Source organism: Meleagris gallopavo, chromosome Z (genome assembly GCF_905368555.1).
Source record: "Meleagris gallopavo chromosome Z, MGAL_WU_HG_1.1, whole genome shotgun sequence".
Taxonomy (NCBI): Eukaryota; Metazoa; Chordata; class Aves; order Galliformes; family Phasianidae; genus Meleagris; species Meleagris gallopavo.
In genome coordinates, this window is record NC_139435.1 from 26,572,546 (window position 1) to 26,587,212 (window position 14,667).

At 44.5% G+C, this 14,667-nt stretch overlaps 1 protein-coding gene across 3 annotated transcripts in view; it reads left to right on the top strand.

The window, feature by feature from the left end:
* Positions 1 to 1,798: 1,798 nt before the first annotated feature.
* SMARCA2 (SWI/SNF related BAF chromatin remodeling complex subunit ATPase 2) overlaps positions 1,799 to 14,667 on the top strand; it is a 106,872-nt gene continuing 94,003 nt past the window's right edge. For 2 of the 3 annotated variants that reach the window (XM_085214268.1, XM_085214271.1), the window contains exons 1-2: positions 1,799 to 1,939; positions 11,686 to 11,948. In XM_085214268.1, the coding sequence (XP_085070394.1) occupies positions 11,724 to 11,948 (225 nt within the window). In that variant the 5' untranslated portion in view covers positions 1,799 to 1,939; positions 11,686 to 11,723. Of the gene's footprint in view, positions 1,940 to 3,172; positions 3,426 to 11,685; positions 11,949 to 14,667 lie in introns of those variants that run through there. The other variant, XM_085214270.1, reaches the window with a different exon arrangement.

A 14,667-nucleotide genomic window follows, 5' to 3' on the forward strand; every position in this document is an offset into this window, starting at 1 on the left:
CAAAAACAAAGAATCAAAAAAGCCCACAAAAACTGGCTTGAGCTGGTTTGTAATCGTTTGAATACTGCCAAGTCAAAGAGCTGGAGCACTGTCCTGCACAGCAGAGAAGCTTCCACTTCATTGCTTAGTGTTTGCTTTCTGTTTTGGACACACGGAAAAAGTGCAGGGCCTGCAGACTGACCCTGGGAATAGATAAAAACAAACATCCAAAGAATCTGCCCACCAAATACCTGTTTATAGTTATGGTAAGATGAAAATGAAAGGAAAGAAGAAGAATCCTTTCATCTGTGTTAGAATCAATTCCCAAGAACGCGAGCTACAATTCCAAGATGCTGGATTGCAATTTACAAAGTGAGTTTAAACTTCAGTCTCATGTCACTGGTGGATCACAGTTTTAAGTAGTGATCGTGGATACTTGTATACACAGATTTGAAAGCGTTTCCATTTCTTTCATTTTGTCCCCACCTCGATGTTGCACACAAAAACAGTGACGAACCGAGAACAGCACCTTCCCTACTTGTTTTATTGGACACTCGGCACTGCCCGGCGTTACCACCGATCGTGTGACAGTTATCTATCGGCATTTTGGTAGTGACTTGAGCAACAATCAAGACGAAGCTAAGGATCGAGCGGTGACACCTCGGAAAGCACGTAACAATAGTCCTTAGCACTGCATTGCTAGGCTATAACCGGGTGGTTACCGCTCACATCCCAGCAGCAATAAAGGTCCAAATCAACCACAGGATAACACCCGCCGGTGCTCCGGGTCCTTACACCCGGTCACTTACTCCAGCAGCGCAGCGTCACGTTAAACGCAGGCGAGCGAGGGGAGCGGCAGGCTTTCCTTCACCTTAAACTTGACCTCTTGCAAAGCGTGCGGCCCGCAGTAGGACAGGCACACCACCTGCAGAGCGGCAGGCTCCTTCCTCGTGACGGGGTTAGGACGGCGCGCACCGCCGCGCTCTGCCTGCCGGCGTGCTCGTGTCTGAGCAGCCCGTGACGGCCTGTTCCGAGCGCGGCCCCGCGGCGCCGTTACATAAACAGCGGTACCTTCCGCAAACAGCGCCGGCGACGCGCCGCCTTCCGTGGGTACGCGGCCGGGCGCGGATAAAGCCCCTCCGGTCCGGGAAGCGGGCGGCGTGCCGAGCGGAGCGCGACGCCGCCATTTACCCGTCCGCACCGCGCCGTCACCGATCCGCCGCCGCTCCTCGCGGCCTCCCGGCGGCACGGGGCTCCGGCGGGGCACGGCGCCGCGGCTGGACAGGGGGCAGCCGCCCCGAACGTTCTCGGCCGCAGCCCCGAAGTTTCGATAACACCTTCCCGCCAGTCTTTTTGTTTGTGCGTATGTCCCTTTCCGCAGGCAGGTGTCCCGCGCCAGGTGCGGGAGTTCCCGCCGCCCTACCGCCCGGCTCCTCCCCGCTCCGCCCCGCGGCGGCGGGCCGGCCCGGGCAGGCCGTGGGGCAGCGTCGCGCTTCCAGCACCTTCTCCACCTATCCCCGCGCCGCCCGCCGGCGCCTCCTCACGGAGGTGGCCCCAGGCCCGCGCTCCGCTCCGCACGGGCGGGCCGGGAGGCGGCGCGGCGGAGTCTCGGCGGCGGCGCGGCTGTCGCGGACGGAGCCCGGCGCATTCCGCACCCTCCGCCCCACGGCCTCCTGGATGAGCGACGGACGGCCGCAGCCAATAGGGGCGCCCCTTCCGCGCGGGGGGGCGGGCAGTCCCCGCCGACGGGCCAATAGGAACGGTGCTTCCTGAGCCGCGGCGGCGTCGGCGCGGGGAGGCGGTGGAGGGGGCCGTGGGCGGGGCCGGAGTTTGGGAAGCGGAGGGAATGGCTGTCACCGGTGAAGTCATGCTCGGCGCCTAGTCTTTCTCCGGCCCCGCTCCGCCGGTCGACCAGAGGCAGCGGCGCGACACCCGGCGCGGTGCTCCGCCCGAGCGGAAGGTAAACGCGCCTCGCCCCGCGGGGACCCGCGCCGTCAGCTCCGCATCGCCGCCCCGCGCGCTCCCGGAGCACAGCCCCGGCCGCCCCCCGCCCGGTACGCCCCGGTGTACGCACCGCGAGCGCGGCGCGAGGAGAAGAAAGTTTGGATGCGGTGTCAGGGGAATAAGCCCCGCGCGTACCGCCGGCGGTGGAAGGAGTCCGCGAAAGCCCGCGAGCCGCGCGGTTCGGCCGCGGTTTTTCGCTCCGTCCGCAGCGGGGATGGAGTCGGAGCGGGGAGCTGCGCCTGGAGCCGGCCGCCCCCGCCCCGCCGCTGCTGTGTGGCGCGGGGAAGTTGGGGCGTCCTGCGGCGGAGCGCGGTGCTGGGCTGTCCCCGCGGCGCTGCTGGCACTGGGAGGCCGCGGGCTGGGCGCTTGTCACGGCGCGGGAGGGAGGCAGGGAGGGCCGCGGCCCCGCGCGGGGCTTCCGCTGCCTCCGGTCCGATCCCCGCGGGCACCGCGCCTGCCCGGCCCCCGCCCCGCAGAGCGACACATAGACATAGACAGACACAGACAGACACACACACAGACACACACACAACGTGCGCTCGCGGTTTGGCGATCGCCTTTCCAAGCGAAAAGCGTTTTATTTCCGGTGTGCGCGGAAATTTTTTTTTTGTTATTCAATCGGACAAGGCTCTGCCCCAGCCGCGGCTACGGGACGCGGCGCCGCTCAGCGCCCAGCCGCGCCGACAGAGCTCGGCACCTGGGAAAGTTTTCTCCTTGCCGGGGCGGGCGGAGGATCAGGAAGCGGCCCCCTCCGCTCGCGGACACGTTCGGAGCCCGTGACGCGGTGGCGGGGGCGCGGTGCAGCGGGACCCCGGGCTGGGCTCTGCCCTGAGGCGCGCCCCGGGGCGAGCCCGCCCGCCCGCCGCCGCCGCCGAGCCCCGCTGTGGTACGGATCCGCACAGCCGGACGGAGAAAAGGAGCGGGGCCGCGTCTCCCCGCGCTGCGGAGCCTTTGGACGGGGACGAAAACTTTCCAGAAAGGCCGGAGGGGCGCGCGGGGCCCGGCGGGGTGCAGCCCGCCGCCTCGCCGAGGCCTACGTTCCTCGGCCGGGCCGGAAGCCGCGCGGCGCTGCCGAGGCGCTGCCCTGCCCCGCGCGGGCGGCGCGTAACGGTCCCGCGGACGCCGTCCGGGAGCCCCGCGCGCGGGGCCGGAGCTAACGGCGGGCTTCGGGTTCTGCCTGCTTCCTCCCCCCCCAAATTTGTCATGTTTGCGCACAGGTGGGAAAGTTACTGTCCTTCAGACTGCGGCCGAAGTTACCGTTAAATTATTATTATTATTATTATTTTCCTGTCTCCCTTCGCGCATCGTTTTTAAGTAAATAGCGTCGTTCCGTGTCGGTTGGTGTGGCCGCGCGGTTCGCCTCGGCGTCGGCTGTTCGCGACACGCAGCCTGGCCGAACTTCGGTGAACACTGCTCTTTTTGTCCTTCCGTGAATACTTCGGGTAAGTAAATAACCAAAGAAAGGGAACGGTAAAACGCGGTTGGTTTTTATTTATTTATTCATTTAGTTTATTTTTACCGCTGGAAGTAGTGTGCACGCTTTCTGCAAAAAGTGACGTAGGACCTGTGACACCGCATTGTGCCATTTGCAATCTCTTTTGTTTTGTTTCCAGTTTGTTCGCGTCATTTTAATGTTACCCACAGCCTCCGCGGCCCAGGCAAACACACGTTTCGGAGGCGAGTTCCCTCAGTAGTGCACCAGTCCGAGGTGGGGCCGTCGCTGCCGTGTGAGCCGGGCATTGTTATGCAAAGCGAGGCACGCTTTCTCTTCGGGAGCCTAATTGCCCCCTTACTGTCTTTGACTTTGTTTCTTTTGTCCTTCGGTGATTCTAAGAGAAAAATGATGTAGTAGAGTGGTAACAGTGAAGATAGGGTTATGTCAGTGATAGAAGGAAAGATCGAGTAATGAGCATTTTAAAATACATCCAGAGTTGGTTGTATCACACAGAACGCGTGGACGTGACAGAGTGAGGTTAAAGCTTCATTAAATCCAGCGTTTCTCTCAGCTTCAGGATTGGTGTTTCTGTGGTGTTTCACAGAACATACGCGCCAGAAGACTGTGTTCAAAGCAGTCTCAGATCTTTTCTTTTGTTCATTTCTGAAGTGGTGTGTGAGCATTTCTTGTGAAGTTTGAAAAACGCTTTGACCAACGCCTGAGGCTTGAAGTTGACAAGAGGAAAAGGTGCTCCAGTTAATGCTCATATGAAATATATTCTTGACAAAGGTATATATGAAATTAACATTTCTAGATATGTTTTCTCAGTTTTTGTTGATCTTTGAAGTTAAGGTCACAGTGTGCATGACAGCAACTTTAAACATGTCTGCACTTCTTCAGTGTTCATGGCCCGGACTATCAGTGTTGCTGTGAACTAGCAATTCTTAACCGAAAAAGATTTTATTCTTTAGATGAATTAGGAGATTGCTTTGCAGATCGCTTGTTAAAATACTTTTTTTTTTTTTTTTAATGTGTGTTCTCTCTGTACAAAGTGTTTCTTGGACATGTACCTCTTTTATATCAGTTTTATTTTTCAGTTGTTCAGTTGATCTTCCAGTGGAACGAGAAGAACATTGTTATGACATAAAGATCACTTGTCGTGAAAATGGCAGCAGAGGACAGCTTATGTCTTATTTGCAAGCTATGAAATAAGGAAGGATGATTTGGAGAAAGAAGCAAGGCTTTATTTAAACACAGCTCTGGTAGTTTGCTGGTATAACAGGCTAAGAAGACTAAGACTGAAAATTGTTTCATTTTTTCTAACACATTTAAAGTCTACTCTTCTTGTGAGTAAATGTTTTGCTCTGTGTGTATCCCCACACATTACAGCACCTAGGTGAATCATTTAAAGCCAGGATCTCTGGGGCAAATGTTAAGAATGCTTCTTTGTTATGAAAATGATGCCTTTGCCTCATCTTTGTTGATACTTTACTTTAAATAACTCGTAGTAAGATACAGTGTTCTTTCTTCTTTTCTTCCCTATCTAAGTAGAGGCATGTAACGAATTCCTTTCCTTCTGCCTTACCTCTAATTGTGGCTTTTGTTTTTCAGAGTCTGACATGAAGGTGATGTTCACTAATTGTCATTAATACTTGTAGAAAAGGTCACTGTATGGAAACTTAATCTGTAATCAATCATTGCTGTCATGAGTCAGTTTGCTGCACTCTGGATGTACAGTAGAACCTATGTGTGCAGCAGATATGGGCTTGATCTTGGGCATTGACAGATTTGTTTGTGGTGACCATGGCTATGGGGTTAAAAGGCAGTTTTGTGAACTTCCAACTGTAACGCCTGCCCTCCTTTTCTCTTGAAGGCTTTTGCCTTCTGTAGCAAATCCAATGGAAAGGGTCACGTCTGTGCTTTGGCCTCTTTATTGAAGTCTGATGATGTAGCTTAACCTAACTTCTATGAACTCTGACTTAGGATGACTTCTGTGGGGCTGACTAGTCTGTTCAGCCCCAGCTGATAGGTGGTCATTTCTTGGTGCTGTTTTAGTGTTTTGGGAGAATTTAGTCTGTGAATTTAAGTAGTTTGAGAGGTTTCTTCATGGAAAACTGAAACAGCTACAAAGTAGGAATAGTAATTTCTTCAACAGGATGCAGACAGTCTCTGGTAGACAGCTAGATAATCAGCTAAGGCAGTGCCCAGGGGTTTTTATCTCTCACTGAAGTATCTGAATAAGCAATTACATTGCAGAATTTCTGATTCTGTGGTTTATAGTCCAAGCTACAAGTTCCCTTCCAGAAGATTTTGAAGTTACAGTGAAGTTATGTGTCTGAGTATGCAAAGGCAGAATTCCTCGGCTGTTTCTGTTTTTGGCTTCTCCTGTGTGAACAGAATAATTCTGGTTTATTTTAGCTGAAGATGTGACTCTTCTGCTTTACTTATTTTACACTGAATCATGTACACCTACTGTTTACTGATTGATTCATTGATGAAAGAACAGTAGTTAAGTCCTTATAAATGTCACTGCATAGTGTCCAGTGGTGTTGTAAAACACGTAATGCTGATTTGCTTCTAAAGACTACAAGTTATTTATTTTAATTGTAACAAGCTACTGTCTTTGTGAATCACTTCTTAAACTTTGAAAGTCTTCATGTGATTACAGTTAGTTGGTGAGGGAAATACTGCGAACCATTAGCAGTATAATTTCTGATTTTGCTTGGTAGTATTTTAAAGATAACTACAAGTTGTTTTGCAGCGTATCTCAGTTTTGCAGTGTATGTTTTTTAAGCCAGCTTTGAAATCTGTCTTGTTTTTGCAGATGTCTGAGGTCATGTGGACTCTAATAGCTTTTCTGTGGAGTTATGGGGAGAGTGCTTTGCAGCATCTGTGTGGCGATTACTTGGGTCCACGTTCCCCTTTTTTTGGATGTAACTGGCACAGTTTCCTTGCTTTTCACTACCTGTCCAGCACAAGGGATCTGGTTGAAAATACAACAACTGAAATTCAGTTTAGGTTGAGTCAATCACGGACAGACAGAAGTTGAATTGTATGGTAAGGGAAACAACTAGAAGAATTATAAATACTTACTGCTCCATCTGTTCCTAGATGCAGTGTAACTGTTTTGTGCCAAAGCAGTCTATAACCTCTGGATCTTTCTGGTTGTCCAGCTGGTCTTGAATTCCTGAGTAGTGCTGATGGTTTACTGCCCGCTGTGGTTTAGTTTCAAATCCATGCCTTTTTTCACTTTGGGTTTGTATCAGGTTTATAGCAAAGTGTGTATAATGTGCTTAAATGCTCTGTGTTCTGAAAGACTGAGCTAATGTGCGATGAAAGAGCTGTATTTACAAACCCTTCTAGGTGTGAAAACGTACAGGCTTAGCTAACATTCCCTCTTAGCATACTCAAATTCTTTATAATGCAGATACTGTCCTAAATCGTTTTTTCTAGAAAGAGTGGAGCAAAGGAAGTGAGTATTTCTCTTCAGTTCTTAGTGTTGTGGCTCTTGTTGTATTTCCATTTTTCTAACGCTACCTTGATAGTCATGGATTTTTGCTTGTCTGTCTGAACTCTGGGTAGTCCAGAAAAGGTGTGAGAAAATCCCTGGGACCAGTAAGAACAGTAGGATTCACAAACAGTGAATTAAAACCCTTCTTGTTCTGTTGACAGGGGCTAAAGAAATTAGGGGATTTTGTTTTTGGTTTATAGTCTGCCTAAAGGAGGGGAGGTATGAGACGTTGCACCTTGCTGTGCAAACGTGAGAGAAAAGGATCTGTCCTTTCACAAGGGCTGCTCTGAAGGTAGTGCCTCCTATTTTGTTACGTCAGCCCAGAACATCAGAAACTGACATTGGTGGGATGGCAGTGAAGGTAGAACCTTCCCAGCAATAGTACATTACATTTTTTTGCTGTGTGACAGGTGGAAGTAGAGGGGCATTCTGACAAACATAGTCTAATATGAAAGTGTGGATGAAGTAAAAGTGTCACTGAATTCCTCCACGCAGAAAAAAATGGCAACCATTGATATTCATTGACAATTGCACAACGTTTGTGGAACCATACTGTGTGTGCGAGCACAGTGAGGCATTGGATGATGTGTTTCAACTGTGGCGACAGAAAGAATTCTGTATTCAAATTTATCTGGACCTACTGAACCAGGATAAAGCTGAAGGTGGCAGTTTCCTGGATTGCATTGTTACCGGTGGCAAAACATGGTATCGCCACTATAAGCTGGAGTCAAAACAGCAGACAGAGTGGAGGTGTGCAATACCTCATTAACAAAAAAGTTCAAGTTGTAGCTCTCAGTCTTTAAAGTGACGTGAGCTGTCTTTTGGGATAGGAAAGGGATGGTCGGTCTGGATTTCGTGGAACCTGGACAAACCGTCATCTCTGACCGCTACGTCACAACGCTGCCTAAGCTGAAGACTTGAACCTGCTGAGTGAGACTAGAGAAGAGGACACCTTTCTCTTGCAATATGATAACACCAGTCTGCATACAGGTTTGAAGACTGTGGAGCACGTTGCAGTGGTGACAGCGACAGTGGGTCATCTCTGCTGGTACAAATATTTGCAGATGTGGCATGCAGTCTCTTGTCTGTCATTGGAAAAAAGCATAGCTAATGGTGGTGACTGTCAATTTTGTAGCTGAGCATTTGCTCTACCAGATACTATTATTGTGCTATTCGTTGTGATTTCTATGCAAATAAATAGGAGGCATTACTTTCAGAGCAGCCTGTGAATTTAGATTGTTCACTAAAGATATTTGGGTGAAGTAGGTTGCAAATAAATTTAAGAAGTGACATGAGGTTACAGCTCTAAAATAGCTGTGTCTTATTGGAAGTCGTGTGAATGACACTGCTTACATTGGAAATTTGAGGAAATTTAAAGATCAGACACTTGAGAAACTATTAGTGTGTAATACACAGGGGAGTCTGAACCAACAGCCATATCATTTGGGACAATGAGATTTTTGTTTTGTTTTTCTTGTAACTAACAGGAGCTACTCATTAAAAAGGCAGTCAAAACAAATGAGTTAACTCTGGCTTTTCAGAATGTTGATTTCATTTTGCTTATTTCAGTAACGGGACCAGAATTTACCCAAAGTTATAACAAGGTTTTCTGGATAGAACTTGGCCATTGTTTTCTCTCTCTCTCTTTCTCTCTCTTTTTTTTTTTTCTTGACAAGACTTTAATGAGACTTTTATAAGGGCCTAGAAAAATTAAATATCTTCTACTTACTGAATTTTAATGAGAATGCTGTTCCTGATTTGTGAATTTTAATACAATATCAATTTTAGTAAATATAAACTAAACTATTTTTGAAGTCTTTTTTAGCAGTTTGACTCTAAGTAGAATTGGGGAGGCTATGTATAATGTGTTCCTGTAGTGGTAGTGGTTGTTTAAAAAAAAAAATAAATTGTTTTCGTACATCATACGTTACTTGCACTCATGTTACAGTTTGCATTATTTTATGTTTCCATTATATGGATTTTATAAATAGTTGTTTTTTTCTTCCACATGAATATTTTCTTTAATTTATAAAGATCTCTTCAGACATATTCAAAATGATACAAAATTGAATGACTTTATCAGCTTTCAAAGGGATTGGAGAAGGGTCATAATCTGGAGTAAGGAGTGTAGGATTACCCTCTCGTAGTCATCATTTTCCACAAGTTGGGCACTTGCTATTCCTTTCAAAAGTGTTCCACATTTTTCAGATTTGCTTGCTGGAAATACTTAGTATATATGTAAATGACCTTTTAATTAGCAGTGCTGAGATCAGACCAGTTGATTTTTAGGCAGATGACAAGTTAAGTTTGCAATAAAAGCAAACAGAAGGGGAGGTTTTGATATTTATTTTAATACATTGGTGTAGATGAAGTCTTTTATGGAATAGATTATTTTGGGATACTGGGAACTGACAGTGTGCTTGTAATTGATTGAGTTGTAGTTCTTTACCCGTTTGCCTGGACAATGGAGTTGGTGCTAGGTTCTGCTTTGTTGAATGTACTGAATTTGGCTAGTACTGTACAGAGAGACTCAGCTTTGACAGGATCAGTATTATGTTTCGCAATGGAACTTGGCTTGTATAAAAGCTCTTTGTTTTGTGGAAATATCTATTTTCCAGCCAAATTCCAGGCAATTCCAGGCATCTTACAAGAAGCTATGGCATGGTGTTTGCAGCTGTGAACATGTGGTGATGCAGTTTCTTCTGTGGCAGTGTTGTGGGAATGCGAGGAACTGATTGGTGACTGATTGGAGTATTTTGTTGTTACCTTTCGTTTTGGAGAGAGAAGCTTCAGAGGTATCACCTTGTTTTACCTTGCAAGTGTAGAAGGTCCTAAGGTAGCTTACTTCAGGTAAGGCTGGTTTATTTTAAATGAGCTAAGCAGCCATTTTTCTAATTTGTTGCCTTGAATCAGAACAGAGGTGTAGCTAATAAAAATGCAACAGGAGGGAATTTATAAATAAAAGCTAGCAAGCCGTTTTGATGCTGACACAACGTGCAGATAACTAGGGGTAAATAATTGAAAGTAGTCTTGATGTGATAGTGTTTTATCTTCTCTACTGGACCCTGTAAGTAAAGATTCTTGCTCATAAAAGAAAAAAAAAGATGAGATCTGTAAATTTGAATTCCCTAATTGCCATAATTACACATGAATGTACTTTTCTTTCTGATGTGTCATGCAGATGGGCCTCCTTTCTGCTTTGGTAGGAATCTCAGGAGGGTACTTTGCTTGTCTTCAGTGTCTGTTTCTTAATTTGATTTCTGTGAACCATAGTGTTTGCAGTGTTACAATGTGGGTTTATGTAAGCAGTGCCATAACAGGGTTACACCACTTACTCCAGTTAGAAAGTAATTACTGCTAACCATGGGTTGTATATAAACCCTGATGTGGGTGTAGAACAATATTCTGTAACAACTCCTATAAGAAGAGAATACGGGTCAGGGAACCCCTATACTATGATGTGCTATGGAAATATTGCAAATTAAAATGCTTTTTGTAAAGGCTTGTTTTTCACCATACTGTATTTATTATTCTGAGACAAGTAACTCTGAACTGGTAATGTTGTAAAAATTGTGTCCTGATTGAATTGAGAGAGCAAGCTAACCCTGTGTAATGGTCAGCTATTGCTGAAAGGGGTGATCCTGCTTGCTTCTTTGTGCTGATGTTGGGATCCATCTGTCCTTTTAGAACATCAGTTTGGTAACCTAAAAAATTGTAATTTGTTTTCTTATGCGGTGCTACTTTTCTGCTGTCTTAGTTACTCAGATAATGAGATCACCTTGTGATCAAACAGAAGAAAATGAGGCTTCTGGGAGAGGGGAATACCAAGAAATAAGACTGGTCTTGTTGGCATCAACTATCAGTTTTGTAAAAATACAGCAGTTATGTCACTGCATTACAATACTCTGACAGTAATAGACTACAGGTATTCAATACTAGCCATTGATAGAAGTTCTCAAAAAGATGAAGGATGCTTCAAGCCCGTACCCTGCATCAGTTTGTTTTCTTAAGAACATAGAAATAGAAAATAGTAGTAGTTGTTTTTCCAGCTTGTAAAAGCCTGCCATTTGTTCTCTGAGTGCTTACCATTTTATAAGCCACTTGAGCTGCATTCTTCTGGCTTGTGACATCAACAGAATCCCTCAAGTGGGTTTTAACTGTATTCAGGCCACAGTAATGTCTTCTCTATTGTGTGTTTCATTTGATACTGAGATTACCATTTAGAGACAACCAGGAAAGTCTTCAATGTCGAACTAAAAAAAATAGTTAGAAGATAATGTTAATAATACTTCTACCACTTCTTTTTCTATATCCCCATGAATTTTGTAAGAATTGCCGTCACATGTGTTGAGTGTAGATTTTTGAACACACATATATCACAGAGTTGCACAGGTCTACTCTGTATTCAATAATAGTGTACATGACTTTGTGCTGTGTAATTTGATGACTGCAAGTTGGTTGAACGACAACCAAGTTTTCTCCAGTAGATATTTCACATAGCCTAGTAACTGCTTTGCTCTCATATTAATATATAAGCGTCCAGAGATTGACAGAACTATCATGAACTTCCTCCTTCTGGTGGGCTTTTTGAAGAGTGACGAAACAAATGTTCCATATGAAGAATTACTTAGGCATTTTCTGCTGGTGACAGCTTGCACGCGCGTGTGATGATTGCCAGTAGATCTTCTTTATTACATTTTCTTGGATGCCCTGATATCATATAGAAAATGTCTTTGTTTTGTTTTTCTGTTATTAGAGCTTATTCTGCTCACTGAAAAGGAGACAGAAAAACAGATGTCCACGCCCACAGACCCTGGCGCCATGCCGCATCCTGGTCCTTCTCCTGGACCAGGACCTTCACCTGGACCAATTCTAGGACCTAGCCCAGGACCAGGGCCATCTCCTGGCTCAGTTCACAGCATGATGGGGCCAAGTCCAGGTCCACCCAGTGTTCCGCATCAAATGCCAGCGATGGGGCCCACTGATTATCCACAGGAAGGCATGCACCAAATGCATAAGGTAATAATTTATTACAAGTGAACCTTTTATTCTTAAAAGTTCTCTCCAGTGAATAAAAACCCAACTTCTACTGCATTTAGGCTTTGTTGCTAAAGTTGATGCATACATGAGATTATGTACAGCTTCTTTGCTCTTAATACGCTACTTTGAATTACAGACTTAGTAGTTTGGAAATTTTTATTTTTGAAATTCTTTTTGAACTGTGCACTTTCCATACACTAGACCTTACTAAAGAAAGCGTTGGAATTGTAAGTATTAAAGTCTTACAGTAGATGATACTAACCACCTTTTAATTTTTGTCCTTATCTATTCTGGAACATCATGCTGCTGTAAAATTTTTCTGGGTTCTTCTTTAGTTTTGCATGATTTAATTTGATTTAGTTATGATTTGATTTAATTTTGATACTCACTTCAATACTTTTAACTCTTTATGGCTTGTGCCTACAAATTTGTTTAATCTTCTGTGTTGGATGAAAAACTTTGTTTTGAAACTTTTACATAGATTCCTTCTTAGTATTGAATTTTAAACTCCATATTGTAGAATGTGTGAATAACTGTACATTAGCTGTTGTTATACACTGAATGTCGTACATGTACTTGGACTATTCTTAATGTCTTCTGCTTTGAGAAGATTTTTGCAGGAGCAGAATTTTCTGTTTGAGAACAATCTCTTGAACTGTCATTTTCACGTGGCTGTGAACCACATATTTGGAACTAATGATCACTTAAACTTCACTGATATTCTACTTTCAGAAAAAATGAAGTAGCAGCTTTTAGAGCGAAGATTGGAAGGCATTTTGCTAACTTGTTGATGCTATGTGTTACTTTTATAAGCTGTTATGAATTGACCCTGGCTGACTGACGTCGACGTAAGCCATTCTCTAACTTCCTCAGCAAGGCAGGGCAGGAAGGTGCAGGAAACACAGTGAGAAAGTTAGCAGATTGAGAAAAGGACAGGGAAATCACTCAGCAATGGCTGTTGCAGGCAAAACAGACAAGAACTGGGGAAGATTAGTGGAATTGGTATCTGCAGGGCTGTTTCTCTCATGTTTTCCCATTCCACTTTCTCACTAGTACTGTGTAGCGTTTTAGCCTTTCTCGGAACCATTATCACAGAGGTGCAACTGCCTCATAGCTCAGCTTTGGCTAGCAGTGTGTCCCTTTTGGAGCCAGCTGGAAACAGGCTTTCAGCTAGTATGGGGCAGCTGCTGTGCTGTACTTAGAGGCTGCCTCTGCAGCTCGCTGCAACTGAGACCTTGCCATGTAAACTTACATGTTATGTAAGCACATCAGTAAAGAAATTCAAAGTAATAATATAGTCTTAAAGTAATGTAAACGTATCTTAATTTTCCTCATGAATTGACAGCCTTGTGTGTCATTTTCACATATGGATTAATTTTAGTCATTAAAGCAGTTAAAACGTCTATTCTGTAGAGACATAACAGTGCCAGTGCATGAAGAACTGTATCATTAAAATTTCTAATAACACAATGACAGTTGAAGTGAAGAAGACCATGGTCCAACTCCCTGTTTGTACTAAACTGTTGCAGTTGTAATCTCTGAAAAATCAATGCCTTAAATAACTGTAAGTTTTGCATGTGGATCTTGAAGTAAGTTAGCAATTAGCTAGGTTAGATTTACTATTTTCAGTTGATATTTCCTTTTTTGTGAGGTAGTTGACTACCTAAGGTGCCATTACTCTGGTGAGTGCTCCAAACTCATAGATGGATGAGGTTTGCATCCTTCAATTTTCTTAGTTCTTTCTTTATTAAGAGATTCTGTGCCTGAAGAAGATAAGGCTAACACCAGCAATTTTGTAGTTCAGCAGTTTAGTATTCCATACATTGTCTTCAACTGCTATATCATGTTTTCTCTTGTATGTTCATAGAATCATAGAATAGCTTGGGTCGAAGGGGACCTAAAAGATCAAGATGTTCTTCAGATGTCTGATGTTATATCAGCATTAGAAATAATCACAAATTTTTTTTCAGAAATAATATGCGTGTGTGAGACAGAGAAGCTCAGACTAAGCTACAGAATAAATCTGTTGAACTGATGCAGATGGAAAGTTTTTTTTTTTTTTTTCTTTTCAGTCTAGATCAATTTTCTAGCCTGTTCTGGAGTACAACTCCAGAAATAGTGCATTGAGAAAGCTAAGAGAGAAGTTCTGGGAAGGGTCTGTTAAGAAATTTTGTGAAAATGTGCCTCCAGACTGTTTTGCAAATGCTGCTTGAATGACATTACTATAGTTAAAAGAAATCTGGTCAGCCACTTGTAATTTTCAGTTTGACTAGGTAGGTTTTTTTTTTTTCTGTCTATTTAGCTTTATTTTAAGTCGTTTATTTAAAGCTGGTCCATGACCTTTATGTCATGATGTAACATGGTGTTTTGGGTTGTTTTTTTTTTTTTTTTTAAAGTGGACAAGCAAAAGTGTAGTAAAACAGAGTAAGCAAAAACTGTTCTATTTATGCAATTACTTGTTTATTGCACAAATGCAGTGGGATTGTGGTTTTCACTTTCAAAATCCACCAAGAAGGTGGTAAAGTACTTTGACTCTTTGTTAGATGTTTGGCTAGCTTACAGACATAATGCATAAAATGAAAATATGCAAAAGTAGGTAAATAACTGATTAAGTAAAAGTTACAATTCCTACAGTTTGATTACTTAAAAGTAGTTACTACTGAAAGATGGAGACTCTGTATTCACTCTATAATAACCC